The sequence below is a fragment of the Equus caballus genome, chromosome 27, assembly GCF_041296265.1.
Source record: "Equus caballus isolate H_3958 breed thoroughbred chromosome 27, TB-T2T, whole genome shotgun sequence".
NCBI lineage: Eukaryota > Metazoa > Chordata > Mammalia > Perissodactyla > Equidae > Equus > Equus caballus.
This window is the reverse complement of record NC_091710.1, coordinates 50,836,835-50,855,388: the sequence shown is the minus strand read 5'-3', so window position 1 is coordinate 50,855,388 and position 18,554 is coordinate 50,836,835. Positions and strand designations below refer to the sequence as shown.

General features: G+C 39.4%; 1 protein-coding gene across 1 annotated transcript; it reads left to right on the top strand.

The window, feature by feature from the left end:
* The first annotated feature begins 10,300 nt into the window (after positions 1–10,300).
* Positions 10,301–13,266, top strand: LOC106782672 (beta-defensin 105-like). The gene is made up of 3 exons (XM_014736709.3): positions 10,301–10,454; positions 10,798–10,839; positions 12,336–13,266. Exons 1-3 carry the CDS (start codon positions 10,385–10,387, stop codon positions 12,458–12,460), a joined length of 237 nt encoding a protein of 78 aa, XP_014592195.1. The 5' UTR covers positions 10,301–10,384; the 3' UTR covers positions 12,461–13,266.
* The last annotated feature ends 5,288 nt before the right edge of the window (positions 13,267–18,554 follow it).

Here is an 18,554-nt window from a genome sequence, read left to right as displayed (position 1 = left end):
AACTCCCACTCCAATAGTCATGAACCTAGCTCCCACCATATACCATGCATTTACCGAGTGGTTCAATTTCAGTGTGTGCATGTATAGCAGTATCAGAATTGTTACACCTGGATTACATAAGAAACAATGTTATCAACTAGAGTGCAGTAGTGTAAAATATTTGGTACAATTCCTTTTCTCTTTAGACTTAGAGATGGCTCTCATTTCCAGAGTTACTTAGGTCAGCACTTTTCCCCTCCCTGCCTTCAGTGAAGTTGTTTTATAAATTTGGAATACAGATAGTTTTGTCACATTCTGTATTCCATCCTGGAGAAGGCCTGACTTCCTAATTATTTCTCTTAATTTACATAGTGAACCTTAGTTCACTCTTTGTGCTGAAAAGTTCTAAGGGTTTTAACAAATGCAAGGTATCATATAGAAGGGTTTCACCGCCCTAATGCATTTGCTGTTCATCTCCTCGCCAAAACCCAGCAACCACTGATCTTTTTCCCTTTCCAGAATGTTGTATAACTGGAATCAGGCAGTATGTAACCTTTGCAGACTGGCTTCTTTCATGTAGAAATATGCATTTAAGATTCATGCATGTCTTTCTGCAGCTTGCCAGTCATTTCTTTTTATCCCTGAATAATATTTCATTATGCGGATGAACAACAGTTTGTTATCAACTCATCTATTGGTGGACATCTTGGTTACTTGTACTTTGGGGTGACTGTGAGTAAAGCTTCTGTAAACATTTCAGGCAGGAGGTTGTGTGGACATAAACTTTCAAATCAAATGAGCAAAATCCTACAAACTGATGTTTGAGAAAAGTGCAAAGTAATTTCATGGAGAAAAGACAGCCTTTTGAACAAATGATGCTAGAGCAATGGAACATCCACAGGCAAAACAAAAACAAAAACAAAAACAAAAATCCTTGACCATCTGACAGGTTTTAGGAAAATTAACTCAAAGTGGTTACAGGATTTAAATATAAATGTGAAATGATAAAACATTTAGAAAAGAATATAGAAGAAGCTTTTCAGCATCTATGGATATGCAAAAAACTCTTAGACCTGACTCAAAAATCATTATCCATGAAAAGAAAATAAGTTGGACTTCACACAATTAAAAATATTCACTCTGCAGAAGATCCTATTCAGAGGGTGAAAAGACAAACTGTAGACTGGGAAGAAACATTTGGAAACCACATATCCAACTGACGACTAACATCAAGGAAGTGTTAAGGATTCTCAAAATTCAACAGTAAACGTAAGAAAACAATCCAATAAGAAAAGGAGCATGAGGCAGAGGTTTCACTGAAGGAGATGGAAAAATGTCAAAGGAGCACATGAAGAGATATTCAACATCATTAGCTTTTAGAAAAGTGCAAGTTAAAATCACAATGAGCTCTCAATACACACCAGAAAGGCAAAAATAAAATAAATATTGACAACTATTTTTAGCCAAAGCTCACCAGAATTTGGATGAGCTGGATCACTCTTCCACTGTTGATGGGAATCTGAAATGGTGCAGCCATTCTGGAAAACAGTTTGGCATTCTCTTACAAAAACTGAACTTGCAAGTACTGTATGACCCAGAAATTGCACTCCAGGACATTTATCTCAGAGTAATGAAAACTTACATTTGCTTAAAAAGCTATAAACATAAGTGCTTACAATAGCTTTATTTGTAACAGCACAAAAAACTGGAAACAAACCAGATGTCCTTCCTTAGGTGAATGGTTAAACAAACTGTGGTCTATCTATATCATGGAATACTACTCAGCAATGAAAAGGAAAGAACTATTGATACGTGCAACAACCTCAAAGAATCTCCAGGGAATTATGCTGAGTAAAAAGTCAATCCTCGAAATTTACAAACTGAATTATTCCATTTATACAACATTCCTAAGGACAAAACTGTAAAAATAGAGAAGAAATAAGTAGTACCAGAAGTTAAGGAGGAGGTGGGGGCTGGAAGGAGGAGAATGTGGCTCTAAAAGGGCAAAATATGGGATCTTTGTGGTGATGGAAATGTCCTGTATCAATGTTGATATTGCACTATAGTTTTGCAAGATGTTGCTATTGGGAGAATTTGGATAAAAGACATAGGAGATGGCTTACATTATTTTTTACAACGGCATGTAACTCTACAATTGTCTCAAAACAGATAAACGTCATAAAAAGGGACATTGATTCCTATAGGATTAAGCATATTGTTCTTGCGTAGTTAAGAGGAAGATAAGGCACAATTTCTGACACAGCAGGGAACCAAGGCTGGATTTTAAGTGGAGGGAATATGACAAGGAATCCTTACTTGAACCAGGTAACATGAGAGCTTAGAGTCAGAAAGTAATTTGTCAGTTAGCCAGTTCCTAGGAAAATAGTAGAAAGTCAATTTGGACCAGGATTCAGATCACTGGAGTTACTGAGAATTATAGTGATATTTACAATCCCTCTGACCATCAGTGAATTTAATTCCTGACTTACACATTGGGGATAAATGCATAGGAAGTATTTAACTGTCTCCAATTAAAGGCATGGAGCCAAGATGATTAGTTTAGACAGATGTGTGACACATGAAGTTCCCTGATCAATGGATTATCTACCTATCCATTTATCATTAATATAACTATCCATTTAGATATATGTTCATGGCTTTATCTGTCCATCATTTATTTATTATCTATCATCTATGTAACCTGTCTTTCTATATATCTATCCGTCTATTATCTATCTTTCTTCCTCACTCTCTCAACAGGTTGGTTGGGGCTGACTGCATGAGAGCGTGCTAGAGATTTCTTGATCATATTTTCTTCCACTACCCTTTAAAAATAAAGATGATATGGTCTTTTTGGCAATTCCCTCACCAAAAATTTACCGAAAAATAAAGCAGGCGGCAGGGACCATCAAGGAATCTACTCATGTCCCCCTTCTAAGTGAAGCTCTTGACAAATGGATAAAAGATAGTCGTTTTTATGACAAGATTTCCTGCATCTCCCTTCAAGCTGGTAGCATTTCTCATCAAAAAATGCACCCCTGGCTATACAAGGGAAGAAGTCACCTGGATTAACTCTCTTCTCAGATATGTCAAATTACCAGGAACAGTCATGTAACTAGTTGGTGAAGATTTCTTTATGCGCTGTCGTCGTATTGCCTTATCCTGATAGTAGATTAGATGGCAGGTGAAATATTCTCTTTCTGAGTTTTCTGTCTTTTTGTCATAGAGGATGAAAGATCAGGCAGAATAGATTTGTCTTTCAGCATTTTGGATTAGGCTTTGGAGGGATTTGGGAAACAGAAGCTACTGTTCCTTTATCAAAATCCATTGAGGTAATTATCAACTTGTTCCTATTAACACCTCCAGAGTCAGTAACTTCCTCAGCACTCTCAACATGCTACTTGGAGAAAAGAACGAGACCTGAGATTGGGGAGATGGTCCAAGACTTGAGTAAAAAAGAACAAATATATAGAAAGGAAAATGTTTACAGTAGTGGATAGTAAAGAGATTGCTTAGAAAGCTCAATCTGATTTCTCCTCCTCATTCCATCGATTGTGTTCAAGAGCAGGAAGGGAGCATATGTTGGGACTTGCTCTCCAAGAGTTCTCTTGTGTCATTCTGCATAGAATACAGATTCAGGCCTTAGTATTTTATCAGTAGTAGTCATAAGAGAGCTGGCTTCACGTTAAGCACAGACAGGACATCTTATCAGAATCAACATTTTAGAGTTGACTAATTTTGATGTATGTAATGAAAGTGTCAGATGGACACAAATTGCAATTAATATCAACATATAAAGGTGCCTAATTCACATATACGTAAAATTAAAACCAGATGGATTAGTGCTAGCATGAGCAATAATCATATCTAGCATCAGCATATAAGTTTATAAATATAAATACCCCAATATTTCAGAGTTAAATAAACTGTGGCTCCAACTGCAGGGTCTGTACTCTCTCTGCCCTCCTAATATTGTATAGCTGTCTTAGGCTAGAGATACTGGGACTCACTCTAACAAGAGTCCTTGTATAGGATCCAATTCACAGGGAAGGCCCAGAAAGACAAAGCCTATGGAAAGAGAAAGAGTATCCATGCCTACAAGGCTTCTAATATATCATTACAGAGATTCATCTAGAGGTTCATATAACTCTGTGTGTGAGTGTGTGTGTACATATGGAATATTAATAGGTTGGTTTCATTTAGTTATCTTAGATAAATTTATATAATATAATCTGCTATTGTGTTGACTAATTACATGACAAGCATGCGTAATCTGAGAAGGACACCTTGGTCAGTTTCCAATGTATACATCAAAGCTGGTGGAATTAATGGCTCCCCATAGGTTATAGGTCCCCATATACTTGGCAAAGTATCTACTCACACAGGCTTATTGCAAAACAGACCAGAGATATGCAGAGCTGGTGTGAAAATTCTAAGCATCACACAGGGGACACGACTAGCATCTGGCACAAATTTGGGCTCTTTGTAGGTTCTGGAAAGCCCTTTCTTCAGTTCCCTAGAAACTTAGGATGAGTCTGGTCTTGGACTTTAATTTTGGGGAAGATTCAACTGAAGCCACTGGAGGTTCCGAGGAGCAGGAGAGAGTGACAAGAGTTCTGATATGGGAAGGACATCTCCTCTCACCATGACAAGACAGAGTTGGGCTGCATTCTGGTTTCACTCCTGCTTCTCTGTAAGACCTTGAGTATCAGCTTAGCCCAACTGAGGGGGCCAGTTTCAGCATCTGTAAAATATATTTAAAGGAGCCCCCAACTCAAAAGAGTTACTCTGAATATCACTAAATTTGGGGTCAGACTCAGTGCTTTCAAGGAAACGGGAATGTAGAACTCAAGGCATTTCATTATGTGTTTTTGTCATAGCATCCAGTTTTATAGGATGGATTATAGTATGGATTAAAGAATGGCAGCTTAAGTTTTGCTATTTTGCTATTTTGCCTAATGCCATGAGTGGCATGACACAGTTTCTCTAAGCTCCATTCCCTTTCTCTTCCATTTTTTCCTTTCTCTGTCTCTCTTCTTTACCTGTCTTAATTTCTATCACAACTATTTTTTTTTTTAAAGATGAGCTAGTATTGCTTTAAATTTTTTTTCAAATTTTTGTTTTGTTAATGAGCAGGAGACTTGGGACCAAAAGGCATCTTTCCTGGCGTATCTTTATTTCTTCAAATCTGTGACACCCCATCCTAGCTAATAATGAAAAATGAAAACATTTATGGAAGAGGCGTTAGAGGAAAGTTGCCTCCTGTAGCACATGTTCCCCTGCAGGGATACTGGCCAAGGGAACCTTTGCTTTCTACAGTTGATCACATCCAGGTGCTCACTGAAGTAGACCCTCTCTCTGGGCCACCACCTCCACTAACCTTTCCTGCAAAGGAGCTCATTTTACCTGGGGCCAGAAAGAAGAGAACAGCAAAGAGAAAGAGGAACCTCCTCATGACTTGCGGGGTCTTGAGAGATCAGCACAGAATCCATGAGAAAACAACAGCAAACACCCAAATTTATACATTTCCCCAGACTGAATAGCATCTTGATCAGTGAGCCATGTCAGAAATGAGGATGTCTCCGTGCTCTGCTGAGTAGAGCCCACGTACCTCAGTGGGTATCACTCAGTCTACACCTCATCATTTTTCTGACTCTGGAAAGTTCCCAAGAAGGCAAATGGAGATGAAGGGAGGATAGGCTAGGGTGTACATTGATGACCAAGAGTAGACACATAAGTCAGCAAGAACGAAAGGTCTGGAATCTGGTGGTTTGGATTGAAAACCTGACTATGCTCCTTAATAGCCTCAGTTTACACACATGTAAAATGTGCATAATTATATGATATTATAGTACATCAGCTAATAGCTGGTGCACTACGGTCAGAGAGAGTCTGAATTCCAGCTCCAACATGTATGAGCTGTGTGCACTTGACAAATTGCTTGATTGAAGCATATATTTCACTATTTATTTTTAAAAATGTGAACTACAGTGTATCTACACACTTTAAGTGCTACATACATCATCTCATTTAGCTCCCTGGATAGTTGTAAACTTAGCAAATATTTGATTGACTATATATATGAATATTGATATAGTATTTTATATACAGTATTTTAATTATTAAAATATGTGTAGAAATATAAATGTTCTTAGGTATCTTAAATAATAACAGTGACTTTAATGGTGTGATGTTTTCCTCCAGGAAGAGAAGTACTTCAAATGTTACAGGCTGTCACTATTTTGGTTAACTCTTTTTCCCAATTTGGAGTAAGTCAGTTGAGTGGGTTGAGGGAAGATCTGAATTATCCACTTTAATTCTTCCCTCTTGATAAATAGGGGGTGGGATGCCTCTCTTTAAGAAAATTGAAATTAGGGAGACGAGCATCCTTCCTCATCACCCCACTATTATCGTTGCTACTAAAAGTCGAAATGCCTTAGAAGTGTTTGTTAAAATGATGATCAACCCCTGAAAAACAACAAATGATTGCTATGTTATTGAAAACATGGTTTTCATATATAGATAAGATCATGAATTTGCTTCTTCATGCTATACTGATATCAATAAATGATAGATTACATAAATAAAAGTGAGAACAGGAGCACATTTTTTTAACAGAAGAATCGCAAATAGTTTATGGAGATACTGCCTCTCAGGAGGTAGGGCTCGATTTCCTCAACCTAAGTGAAAGTGATTTACTTCATAGACTAGAATGGGGGTGGGGGGCACGCTAGAGTGGAGACCTGGCAGACACGATCTCAACCAGTGACCAGGGTCCCATCAAGCGTGGTCAGTCATGGTCGTATCACATACCCCTGATGCGAGGCTGGGATGAGAAGGACACTTCGCTCTGTGCTGTTGGTCACCATGATATTTTTGTTAAGTATTTTTTGTGTGTATATAGATTATGTGTTATGAATTGTCCAGTTAAGAATAATAAATTGGAAATACACATTTTCTCTATTCCCTTCCAAACCTCACTTAAAAAGATTTAAATCCACAAGAAAAGACAAAGTTCCAGACATCTTCAATTATGCACGGTCTCATTGATCTTAATGATTATGTCATTATCTCACTTATGTTTGCTGCTTAAAGTGGATCTGATTGGTCAGAAAATGAAAGCTGTGAACATAAAAGACCCGCAGTTGGACCCTCTGAAATGAATGATTGTTAATAAGGCTATGGAAATGCCACTCTGTTTTAGGATTTCATGTGCCTTTCCATCTAAATGCAAGATGTATAGCATTTCAGTCCATTCAGGCTGCTGTAATGAAATACCACAGACTGTGTGGCTTATAAACCACAAACATTCATTTCTCACAGTTTTGGAGGCTGGAAGTGCAAGATGGGGGCATTAGCATGGTTGGGCTCTGGGGAGGACCCTCTTCCGGGTTGCAGATGGCCTATTTCTCCCTGTGTCCTCACATGGGGGAAGGGGCAACAGTTCTCTCTGGGCTCTCCCTTATAAGGGCACTAATCTCATTCATGACAGGTCCATCCTTATGACTTAATAACCTCCAAAAGGCCTCACGTCCTAATACCATCAGCTGGGGGTATAGGATTTCAACATATAAATTTCGAGAAGATACCAACATTCACACCAATGCATACAGTAATCTGTGTGAGCTCCCGCAAATAACCAACTAACCCTCCTGAGGAAAGTGCAGCTTTGTAAACCGCCAAAAGAACAGTCTTCCTGCCCATATCTCACTGTGGAGAGAGGGGATGCATTTGATTGTGTGAATGCTAGGGACAGGAGCGTAGGGAGTTCCAGGATTTAGGGGCTGATCAAGGAAGAGGCAGTAACACACAGCGATCATTCCTGAGTGGCACCTGGGCAGGGTTGCATGAGGAGGGAAGACCTCCCCAGAGACAGTGGAAGGAGGCCTCCACTCCAAGGGAAACTCCAAGGGGAGAAGGGCATCAGAGAGGGACTCAGGTATCTGGATGATGTTGCTCAAAAGCAAGCAGTGAGTCTCCAGCTCAGAGAGCTCAGAAGGGCGACAGCAATTTGGAATCTTTTATAGATACAGAGTTTGTCTTGTCCATGATCAGCGGGTGCTGAGTACAAGTTTTGTGGGGTATGCAAAGCAGGAAAGCTCTAACTGGCTAAAAATATTCTTATTTGTACTCTACTCAAAGCAATTGGGTGTGGAAGAATTTGAGTTTGGAGCAGGGGGCTTTGAGGTAAAGAAGCAAATACCATAATGAGCAATGTTCAGGGGCCATCCTTGGCCCACAGATACAACACGTAGGCCTTGTGATTCCCATGACGAGGGCAAGCCTTTTACTTGAGGCAGTTTCAAGAGGCCAACAGTCATCTTACTTTTCTAAGACTGGAAGTTCACTCCAGGTCAGGACAAGTTTCCCAATTTGCTGGGCCTAGTGCAAATTGAAAATGCACAGTCCCATATTCAAAAAGTAGGAAAAAGGTGCCATTAAAGCCACCAAAATATAAAGCTTTTTCCTTTCTTCCCTGTCTCTTCAATCTGTCATAGTATTTTTTGTTTGCTATTTAATGTCGCACTTCCTTGGGCACAGGGTTACGCAAGCGGTAGTAGCAGACTGTCACAGGCGCCTGGAGATCCCCCGTCTTGCCACTCTGCACATATGTGTGTGCCCCACTGCCTGCTGGGTTGCCCCCTCCTGCCAGCTGCTGCTAGACCAGTGTGCCTTACCCCAGAGAGAGTCAAGCCAGGCATCTCTCTTTTCCATGGGCCCCTCCATGGTGATTGGGTGACTCCCATGGATATCATGACATCTGTGCAGGCATGCATTAGGTCCTGGATTGGGGATTGGGGAGAGGCTCATTCGTGTCTAGTTACCTGCCTACAGCACAGCACTGTGAGCGCAAGGTGGAACAGATCATCTCCATGAGATGCTCATGGCTCAGAAACTCATCTCCAACCCTCTCACCTGGGGGCCCAGGGCTCATGAGGCAGGGGCAGAGGGCAGGAACCTTCCCAGGAAGGGGAGGGGGAGAAGGAAGGAAGGAACATACATGAGTTGAGGTCTCAAGGTCCCAGAGCATGCTGCTTGTTCCATCAGACTTCATTTACAAAGCACATGTTCAAAGATAAAATTGTTAAGAACTTCAATACTGCAACTGCAGAGCATTAAACCTCAAGTCTGGGAGAAGAATGTGTGCAAGTGTCACATGGCCACAAAGCCATTTGGGTCCAGGTTATTAAAAATGCTTAAAAGTTGAAAGGCATTAGACGCAGCTCTCTATCCCCTAGTGCGTATGTATTAGCTTGTGTTCCTGAAGGTGAATTGTTTGCCTGCCACGGATACCAGCATACAGATAGCAGCACTGTTGTGTTTTATAGGTCAGGAAATATTCATTACGAATCAGTGGACTTGAAAAAGAGTCTATGGAAAAGTTGATAGAGAGATATGTGATAGAGAGATAGAGAGATTGTGAATGGCTATAGCATGACATTCACACTGATATACACTTTATGTACAGTATTTCAGTTAATCCTCTCAAGTATCCTATGGACTATGTCCCATTATTACATCTTCATTTTAAGGATGAGGAAAGGGAGGTTCAAAAAATTAAGCAACCCGTTCAAGTTCATACACTTGCTAAATCCACCTGTCTGACCTTAGAGTCGACATTTTCAAATTATCCTATTTTTCTTTCTAAAAATGAAGAAGAGAGCATTGTACAAGCATAGGCAACAAGATGGGACTTATTTGGGGGTACAATGATATGAAGGTCATTTCTAATATCCATATTCTTAATGAATTAAAAGGACGTAGTAATTATGACTGATCTGCTTGGTGACATTGTTACAGGCTCAGGGATCCAGAGCTAACTTGGCAAAATGGTTGCTCTCCTCCTGTTTTCCTTGTGATATTTATAGACAGCACAAATGAAAGCCAATATAGTAACAGTCCACATTTATTGAGCTTATTCAGGTACCAGCTCTCCTTCTAAGCATTCCATATGTTCAAAGCACTTTTGCTTCATAGTTATGCCAGATCCTTACAACAACTTTGAGAGGCTGACAGAATAACTGTGTTCTTTCTCAATAACTGTAGTTGGTCCTGATCTGATAGATGATGGAACTGAAGTTGGGAGAGGTGAGAGAAGTGACATGCTCACAGTGCCTGGATCAGTAGGGCAGAGCTGTATGTGGTTCCTGGTCTTCCAACTCCTGGTCTGGTGTTCTTTCCCCTACTCCAGTCAGAATGCCCAAAATATAAGGCTTTATGGAGGCCCAGGGTTACTATCCATCATATGAGTCCTTGATCCTGGGAAATGGAGCATATAAATGTGCTTTCTTTATTGATTCACTTCACTGACCAAGAGCATAGCCCATCACTTTCAAATATAAATAGGCCTCTTGACCTCTCAGAGAAATCCCAAACCTCTGTTCTGAAGAGTCTTTCCTCAGAGATGGCCCCAAACAGGAAGATGTTTTATTTTTTCTTTGCCTTTTTCTTTGTTTTGGCTCAATTTCCATCAGGTAAATGAAAACGGATGGGATTTTGATGGGCGTGTCATAAAACTTGATGATTCTATGTACGGCCTTAAAAATTGAGAGTGACAGTCAGCTCCCCATTGCACTTCTCGTAGGAGTTTCTTGACCCTGCAGTGGCATTTTCTAAGAGCAGAGTGCTATTCCCTCTTTTTATACCTTCTTCTTACTGGTTAACAGGAGTGCTAGCCTTCAGAAGTAGAATAAAGAAGCAAACTCTGTGGTCTGCTGTTCCCTGACAGCAGATGGGTCAATTTGGGAAAACTATTTTACACAATGTTATTTCCTGCACTGATTTTAATACCCAAAATGTGCTTTGTTTTGAATTTAGGGTGCCAGGCAGGACTTGAGTATTCCCAGCCATTTCCAGGAGGTGAGTTAAATCCTTTGTGTATAATTTTTACTTTTAGGAACTCTGACCCATCAGCTATGTCTGACTTCTGAAGACAAAGAGGCAATAGAGATAACAGTGAAAATAGAATTGAATGAAAACCAGTCCACCAGCTCTACCTTCTTCTCTTCTTTTTGTTCCCAGCATCATATCTGGATCTTCCATTTTTCGGAGAAAGCTCTTTGTTACTGGATTGTAATTTTGGCCATAGAGATTTGCACCTGGTGGCTATTCTCATTAGCTCATGGTGCAAACTAAACCAAGGTCACAGGATCAAGCTTGTAGCAGCCAATTAGCACTGCTCTGAGCCATGCTTATCCAGCTCTTATGGGCTCTGCTCCTAAATCCAGTAAAGTATGTTGCTAATGTATGCTGTTGGTCTAAGAAATATCAAATAAAGGAGTGAGGATGGTTCGATGAAAATTCGTCACCGTAGTACAGAAACGCTGTTCATAATGAATGGCCCACTGATCTATTTTTGTGGACTCATCTTATACAGGAAGAAATCATATTATAAACAGAACTGAAAGAAATGTTCCTGGGTAATTGCAAACAAAATTTACAAGTGTTTAGACAGAATTTCAGAGTGAGAAAGCTTAAGGGTGCTACTCATGATTGAGTGCTTACTATGGACCAGGCAGTCTATTACCAACTTTATGTGGATTATGTCATTTAATCTTTGAAAAATCTCTGTGAGGTAGGCACTATTACAGCCACCATTTTACAGAGTTGAAACAGAAGCATAGAAGAGATGGTAAATAATTTTGCCCAGGGGAGATAAATAATAAGCGGTAGGCTACAAACAAAACTTTTTTTGCATGGAAAAGACACTACCTGCCTGATCCATGAAAGTTACCCTGGAAAATGATTTCTGGTTGTGTGAAAATGCTTCTGCTTAAAGTAACAACAAAAATTGATAATTGAGTATATAGTGTTTTGCAAAGTATTCTAACATAAATTATTCCATTTGACCACTAAAAGAATTTAAAATATAGACAAGTATTTCTAGAATGTCCTTTGGACAACTGGGACAGCTGAGATTGAGCAGTTTAGTGAGGACCCTTGACCAATGCCAGGCCCAAACAAGAATTAAACCTAAGTCTTCTAACTCCTCCTTCAAGGATCTTTCAAAGCCACAGGCTATCCCTCCCATTTCCATCTTGCAACCTCTATAGTTGTATCAGGCATGTATTGTGATAGTTCAACAAAATATATGACACGTTTTCTGACTGGGCTTCCTTTTGACACGTGCCAGGTTATAAACCAGAGAGAACAGGGATTGTGCTTAATTCTTGCTCAGAAATTAACTCTCCCCAACTCCATTCTGAAAAAAGTGAAGCTCTTGAAAACTCTGGCTGGTTCTTGAAAACACTCTTTGTAATCATAGATCCAAACCCTCCCTTTTTGTGGCCTTTGAGCTTCTCCCCATTTCCACAGAGTCCTGGGAAAGGCCTATCAGCAGCTCTTTCTCCGTGTAGGTGAGTTTGCTGCTTGTGAGCCCTGCAGGCTCCGACGGGGCAAATGCAGGAGGATGTGCGCCGAGGATGAAAAAGCTGTGGGAAATTGCAAGCTGAACTTTTTCTGCTGCCGACAGAGAATCTGATAAACCAGACCAGCGCTCCTCTGGCCTCAGAAGCAGGACTGGATACTCAGGGAAGGTCAAAAGAAGTTATGTGGCTGACCCAAGTCATGTGTGAGTGTCAGGGTCATTCACATTTCTCTCTCCCTTTGTTTTGTTTTTTTGCTAATTTCTTAAGACAATCTTTAAAAAAATCTAGACATGAGTGGGTACCTAAGAGCTCAAAATCATGAGTGGATTCCTGATACCTACTTGCTTAATCAGATACTATTTCTGCATATTTGTAGAGTATCCTATAATTTATAAATCTTTTCTCATACTTTTGTCATATGACTCAAGATCACCTTATAAGGTAGATTTTATCATCCTCATTTATATTTGAAGAAATTGAGACTCAGGGAGGCTGTCATTTCCTGAAGGTCATAGCTGGGACCAGAAAAGGATGCACACACCGAGGTCATGTTTTGTGTATCTGTATGTGTGTTCTAAATCTCCCAAAATGGATAATTGGAAATGACACCCATATCTATGTTAATGGAATTATAATTCTATAGAGTATAGGAAATTATTTTTTATCCACATGATTTCTTGATATATCAATAGATTTTCATTCATTTATTCTAGTACTTATGGTACATTTTAAAACCACTCTCATCCACTCAGTTAATGTCCATGGCACCAACTTTGCCTTTTTCCTTTTACCAGTGAGTGAAAATGTTAGAGATTAATTTAAAAAGTTGAGTATGGAATGTATAAGAATAGTTGACTGTATGACTTTGCCTTCTGAAATAAAATGTTAGCTTCACACAATAAAGGTCAAAATTATTAGACCTATGAGCAGTGACTCAAATTTGATCATTCGGTTTTAACATGTGAGACTGAACTCTATTTTGCTTAACATTTGAGTGTACCATTGTATCATCTGTCTCTTTGTGTTCAGCTCCATTTCCTGCTCTGCTCTAGATAATTGGCACTATTCTCTGCAAACTACATTCTCCAAGCTTCCTGGCTTCTGGCTAGTTTTAGTCAATGCAAGTGCCTGGTAACGGAGTGGTAGATGGAGGAAGGAAGTCCTCAGGAGTCTTCTCCCTGGCTGTCTCTGCTCCAGCAATGGCTCCATCTCCCATAGTAAAGCCTCTGCTTCTGTGTCCTCACTTATCACTTGGCAGTCCCACTGCAGGCACAGCTCCTGCCAACCAGTCCTTACTTCTGGGCTCACACATAGTCTCCTGTTTTTCCACCAACTATAGGCCAGTGGGAGATTGCAGCTGTGGCCAACATAAGGGTTGCCTCATTGCTCCCATTTTGCATGTTCAGCTTTTCCAACACTTTCTTACCCGCTGTCCATGTTAAATTTCCCCTGTTGAACTCCCTGTTGTGCTCCTTTTCATGCTTGGAGCCTGTCTGATTTGACCCTCAGGTTGGTTTTACTGTCAGATCTATTTATATTTGACCAATTGTTCTCCAAAAGAGATGTGAGACATAATCTTTCTGAACTCTAGAGTGTTTACTTCATTTTCACAGGAATTCGCTCAGGGAAGTTGGAAGTAGGATACCAGTCTTAAGAATCTACAGTTGAGTAGTCACCTGCTCATGAATACTCCTCCTGATCAGATCTCCACAGCGGGAGTGTGACTGCAGTTTACAGAGGATCATGAAACCAGGATATTCCTTACTCATTCCAAATACCTTATTGCTTGATTCCAAAAATTGAAAATGTGTTGGGACCTAATTTATGTCTCTTTTTATAGAAGAATCCATGTGTATGTCTCAGAGTCCAACAGAGATATTAGGCAGAGGTTGTGCCCTGATTTTACCCTACTAATTACCTTGAATATCATCAAGAGTCAAATAGCTTATGGTTACAGAGGGCACATCCCATAGATGCTCATCTATTCACAAATTACCCCCTTCTCTCTTTCTCTTGCTCTCTTCTGCACTTGGCTCCTTTCTATAAATTTTCCATCCAATTTCCCCTTCTTCCTTGAGACACCACGTCCTTCCCATTGAATAATAAAGCATCAATAGATACTAATTTCTTGTTACTGGAAAATTCAGCCCTTTTAGGTGTCAAGTGGATGCCCCTGACTTCCTCAGATAAGTTTCTGCTAGTTCCATAGCAACTTTGGAGATGTCTGACATCAGTTTTCGTGAGATCTTCCCAAGGAGAAGGCCTTCTGAAGTGGTGGGTGGTCAGAGAGAAATGGCGAGGAAGAAGAGACACTGGTGCAGCTGCATTTCTCTTGAAGTATCTCCACTCTAGTTAGTCCAAATAATACTGCTTAGCACGATGTTAACTGTATTAATTCTGAAATTGTAGCTATTGTAGGTCTTATTATGCTAACCACCTAGTATCCTTTCTTGGTTCTGAGTTCCACTTCAAAATTCCCTCATAAAGGGAATGACAATGTCTATAGGGCAAGACTGATCAGTTTGGACTGAATTCCCAAAAGGCATAGAACAAAACACTAAGTACCATGAACTCCTGCATTGCCAATTGAGATTCTGGACCACAGATGCAGGAATAACAAAGAAGTTGACCAGAAAATATGATTTGAAGCACTCAGCTTCTACCTACTTGAGGGTGTAAGAGACAGCTTAAGAAGGCAAGGGACAGGATTTCTTTGGAAAATGAGTTGGTGTGTTTCGATTGTGACTTTACTCTGCCTATCAGGGGAGATGCAGGAGGAACACATCTCTTTCACGCCAATTCTTATGCGATTGACTTCAAGAAGGCTACTTGGAGAACTCAACCTGCTACCACATGGTACTCATGCCTGACAACACCTGAAATTATCTGCCACTAAAGAGCTCTGGCTGGAGTTGCCCATGATGGCAGGACAAGAAAAGAGTAGTAGTGGAGTAACTGCACTTATGTATTAGGCAGGGAAAGGGGTGTGAATCCCATTGACCAAATGAATGCTACAAAGGTCACAGGGCTAAAATCATCTTGAAGGGAAAAATACCCAATAATGTGGCCTGTTAGGGCAAAGGGATCCAGCAGTAGGTCATTTTAGGATATAGCTCTGGGAGGAGAGGAGTTGAGGTAAATTCATTATACATCAACTAGAAAGAATATTAACCATTCAGGAAACTGTGCAACGCAGCAGCCCACAGGAGTGTTGAAAGAACACAAAAATGTCCTTACCAAAAAAGATTTTCCTTAGGATACTGCTGTATTTATTTATTTCACTGTATAAGAAATACCAAAAATTTGTCAGGTTGAAACAGCAAACATTATCTCACACTTCCATAGGTCAGAAGCCTGGGCTTGGTTTAGCTAGACTGTCTGCTCAGGGTTTCACAAAACTGAAATCATAGTATTGGCTGGGACTTTGATATCATCTGAGGCAAGAGATCTTCCAAACCCATGTGGCTCTTGGAAGAATTCAGTCACTTGCAAGAGTAGGCCTAAGATGGCTGGTTTCCTGCAAGCTGTCAGCCTGGGGCTGTCCTGAGCAGGGAGAGGCTGCCTAGCATTGCCTGTCCTTTGGCTCTTTCTACAAAATGATAGCTCTCTCCTTCAAGAACAGCAAGAGACCCTATCGTACATCAAAACCATCTAACTTCTTTTTAATATCACAAATGAAGGGGGAGGAAACAAAGGTATGGGGGGCAAAGTTTTTATCTCCCTTGAAATTATGTTAGCATTAATCCAAAATAGATTGTTTTAAATCAATTATAAATCACCAAATTATTTATAAAATATCTCAAAAATATATACAAAATAAATGAGAATTAAACAAAAGAGAATTAAGATGTATACCAGAAAATAACTATTTAGTACAAAAGAGGGTAGGAATGGAAGAGCAGTGGAACAAAAAGATTTAACATTTAGAAAACAAAAGCAAAATGGCAAATGTAAATCTTACCTCATCAATTACGATATTAAATGCAAATGAATTAAACACTCCAATTAAAGACTGGCAGAAGAGGGGGACAACCCAGTGGCACAGTGGTTAAGTTTGCATGTTTTGCTTCAGCAACCTGGGGTTCACTGGTTCAGATCCCAGGTGAGGACCTGCACACTGCTTGTCAGGCCATGCTGTGGCGGGTGTCCCACATATAAAGTAGAGGAAGATGGGCATGGATGTTAGTTCAGGGCCAGTCTTCCTCAGCAAAAAGAGAAGGAATGGTGGCAGACGTTAGCTCAGGGCTAATCTTCCTCAAAAAAAAAAATGGCAGAAGGGATTTTTTTTTAAAAGATCCAAATAATATATGCTGTGTACAAAAGACACAATTTAGATTCAAGGAAACAAAGAATTTGAAAGAAAAATAATGTAAAAAATATATCATGAACAGTAACCAAAAGAAAGCTGTAGTGGTTATACAAACAGGAGAAAAGATAGACTTTAAGACAAAATTGCTACTAAAGATGAGAATATTTTTTTATAATGATAAAAGAGTCAATGCATAAAGAAGTTATAATAATTATAAACACATATGCACCTAACAACAGAGCTCCAAAATATGCAAAGTGAAAATTGACAGAATTGAAGGGAGAAATATTTAAGTCAACAATAAGAGTAGGAGACTTCAATATCCCACTTTCAGTAATGGATAGAACAACAATCATTGAGAAAGCAGATAATCTAGGAAATATAAGATTTGAAAACAACTGTCAACCAATTAGACTTCACAGACATCTAGGGCACGCGCCACCCAACAACAGCAAAATACAAATTCTTCTCAAGTTCACATGAAATATTCTCTGGCATAGGCCATATGTTAGTCCAAAAATCAAGCCTCAATAAACTTAAAGGGGTTGAAATCATACAAAGTATGTTCTCCTACCACAAGGGAATAACAGAAGGAACTTTGGGAAAGTTGTAAATATGTGGAAATTAAAAAACACACTTCTAAATAAATAATTAGTCAAAGGAGAAATTAGAAAATACTTCAAGGTGAATGAAAATTTTTAAAAAAATACCAAAGCTTATGAGATGAAGCTAAACCAAGGCTTAGAGGAATAGTTATAGTTGTAACTGTCTATATTTAAAAAGAAGAAAGATCTTAGATCAATAAACTAATTTTCCATCTTAAAAAGCTGAAAACGAAAGCCACGTAAACCCAAAGCAAGCAGAAGGAAGGAAATAGTAAAGATTAGAATGGAAATAAATGAAATAGACACTAAGAAAACCAATAGAGAAAATAGCAAAACCAAAAGTTTGTTCTTTGAAATGATCAACAAGATTGATAAACCTCTAGCTGGACTGAAGAAGAGAAAAAGAGAGAGAATACTCAAATTACTAAAATAAGGAATGAAAGAGGGAGCATTACTACTTATCTTACAGAAATGAAAAGGACTTTAAGAAAATACTAGGAACAATTGTATGGCGACAGCTAGATAACCTAGATGGAATAGACATTTTCCTAGAAAGACATAAACACCAGAACTGATTTGAGAATAAACAGGAAAGTTGAGTAGATCTATAACAAGTAAAGAGAATGAATTAGTAATAAAAAAAAAAAACCCAAATAATAAACCCCAAGACCAAATGACTTCTCTGGTGAATTCTAAAGATATTACTTCATTTTCTTCTGGCTTGCATATTTTTTTTTTTTATGAGATGGGAAGTTTTCTGCAACTCTTAGTGATCTTCTTCATTTTCTGAGTCCCCTGAGGTCCCTTGTATATGATTTCCTTCTGCCAAGGGCAGAGGTTTTTCTTTTATGTTCCTTGCCCCTAACTTCAATAGATTTATTACACGGCTGTATGTTTGCACTGGTAAACAGTATTGGCTTTCCCATAGAGTTTTAAGACTTTTTTTCCATATGGGAAAAAGACTCTGGAAGGGTTTTGTGCTTTTCTCACAGTGGCTACTGTTCCCCTCACCCCAGCCTTACACCACAGGTGATGGGTTCTCAAGTGGGTCATCTCAATACTCTTATCTTTTTTGTGAGTACCTGGTGAGGTCCATGAAGAGGTACTTGGAATTTGGTGTGAATACCCTTTTTGCCTGTGGCCTTCAGGAGTTCTGTATTTTCTTTAAAGTTTACACTTGATATTAGTAATTCTTTACAGACCTACCTGAATTCTTTTTACCAGTGTCTGGTGGGATCTGTCCCAGGTAAGCGAATGCTCATGTCCTGTCTTTCTTGGAAGTTTCTGTCTTGC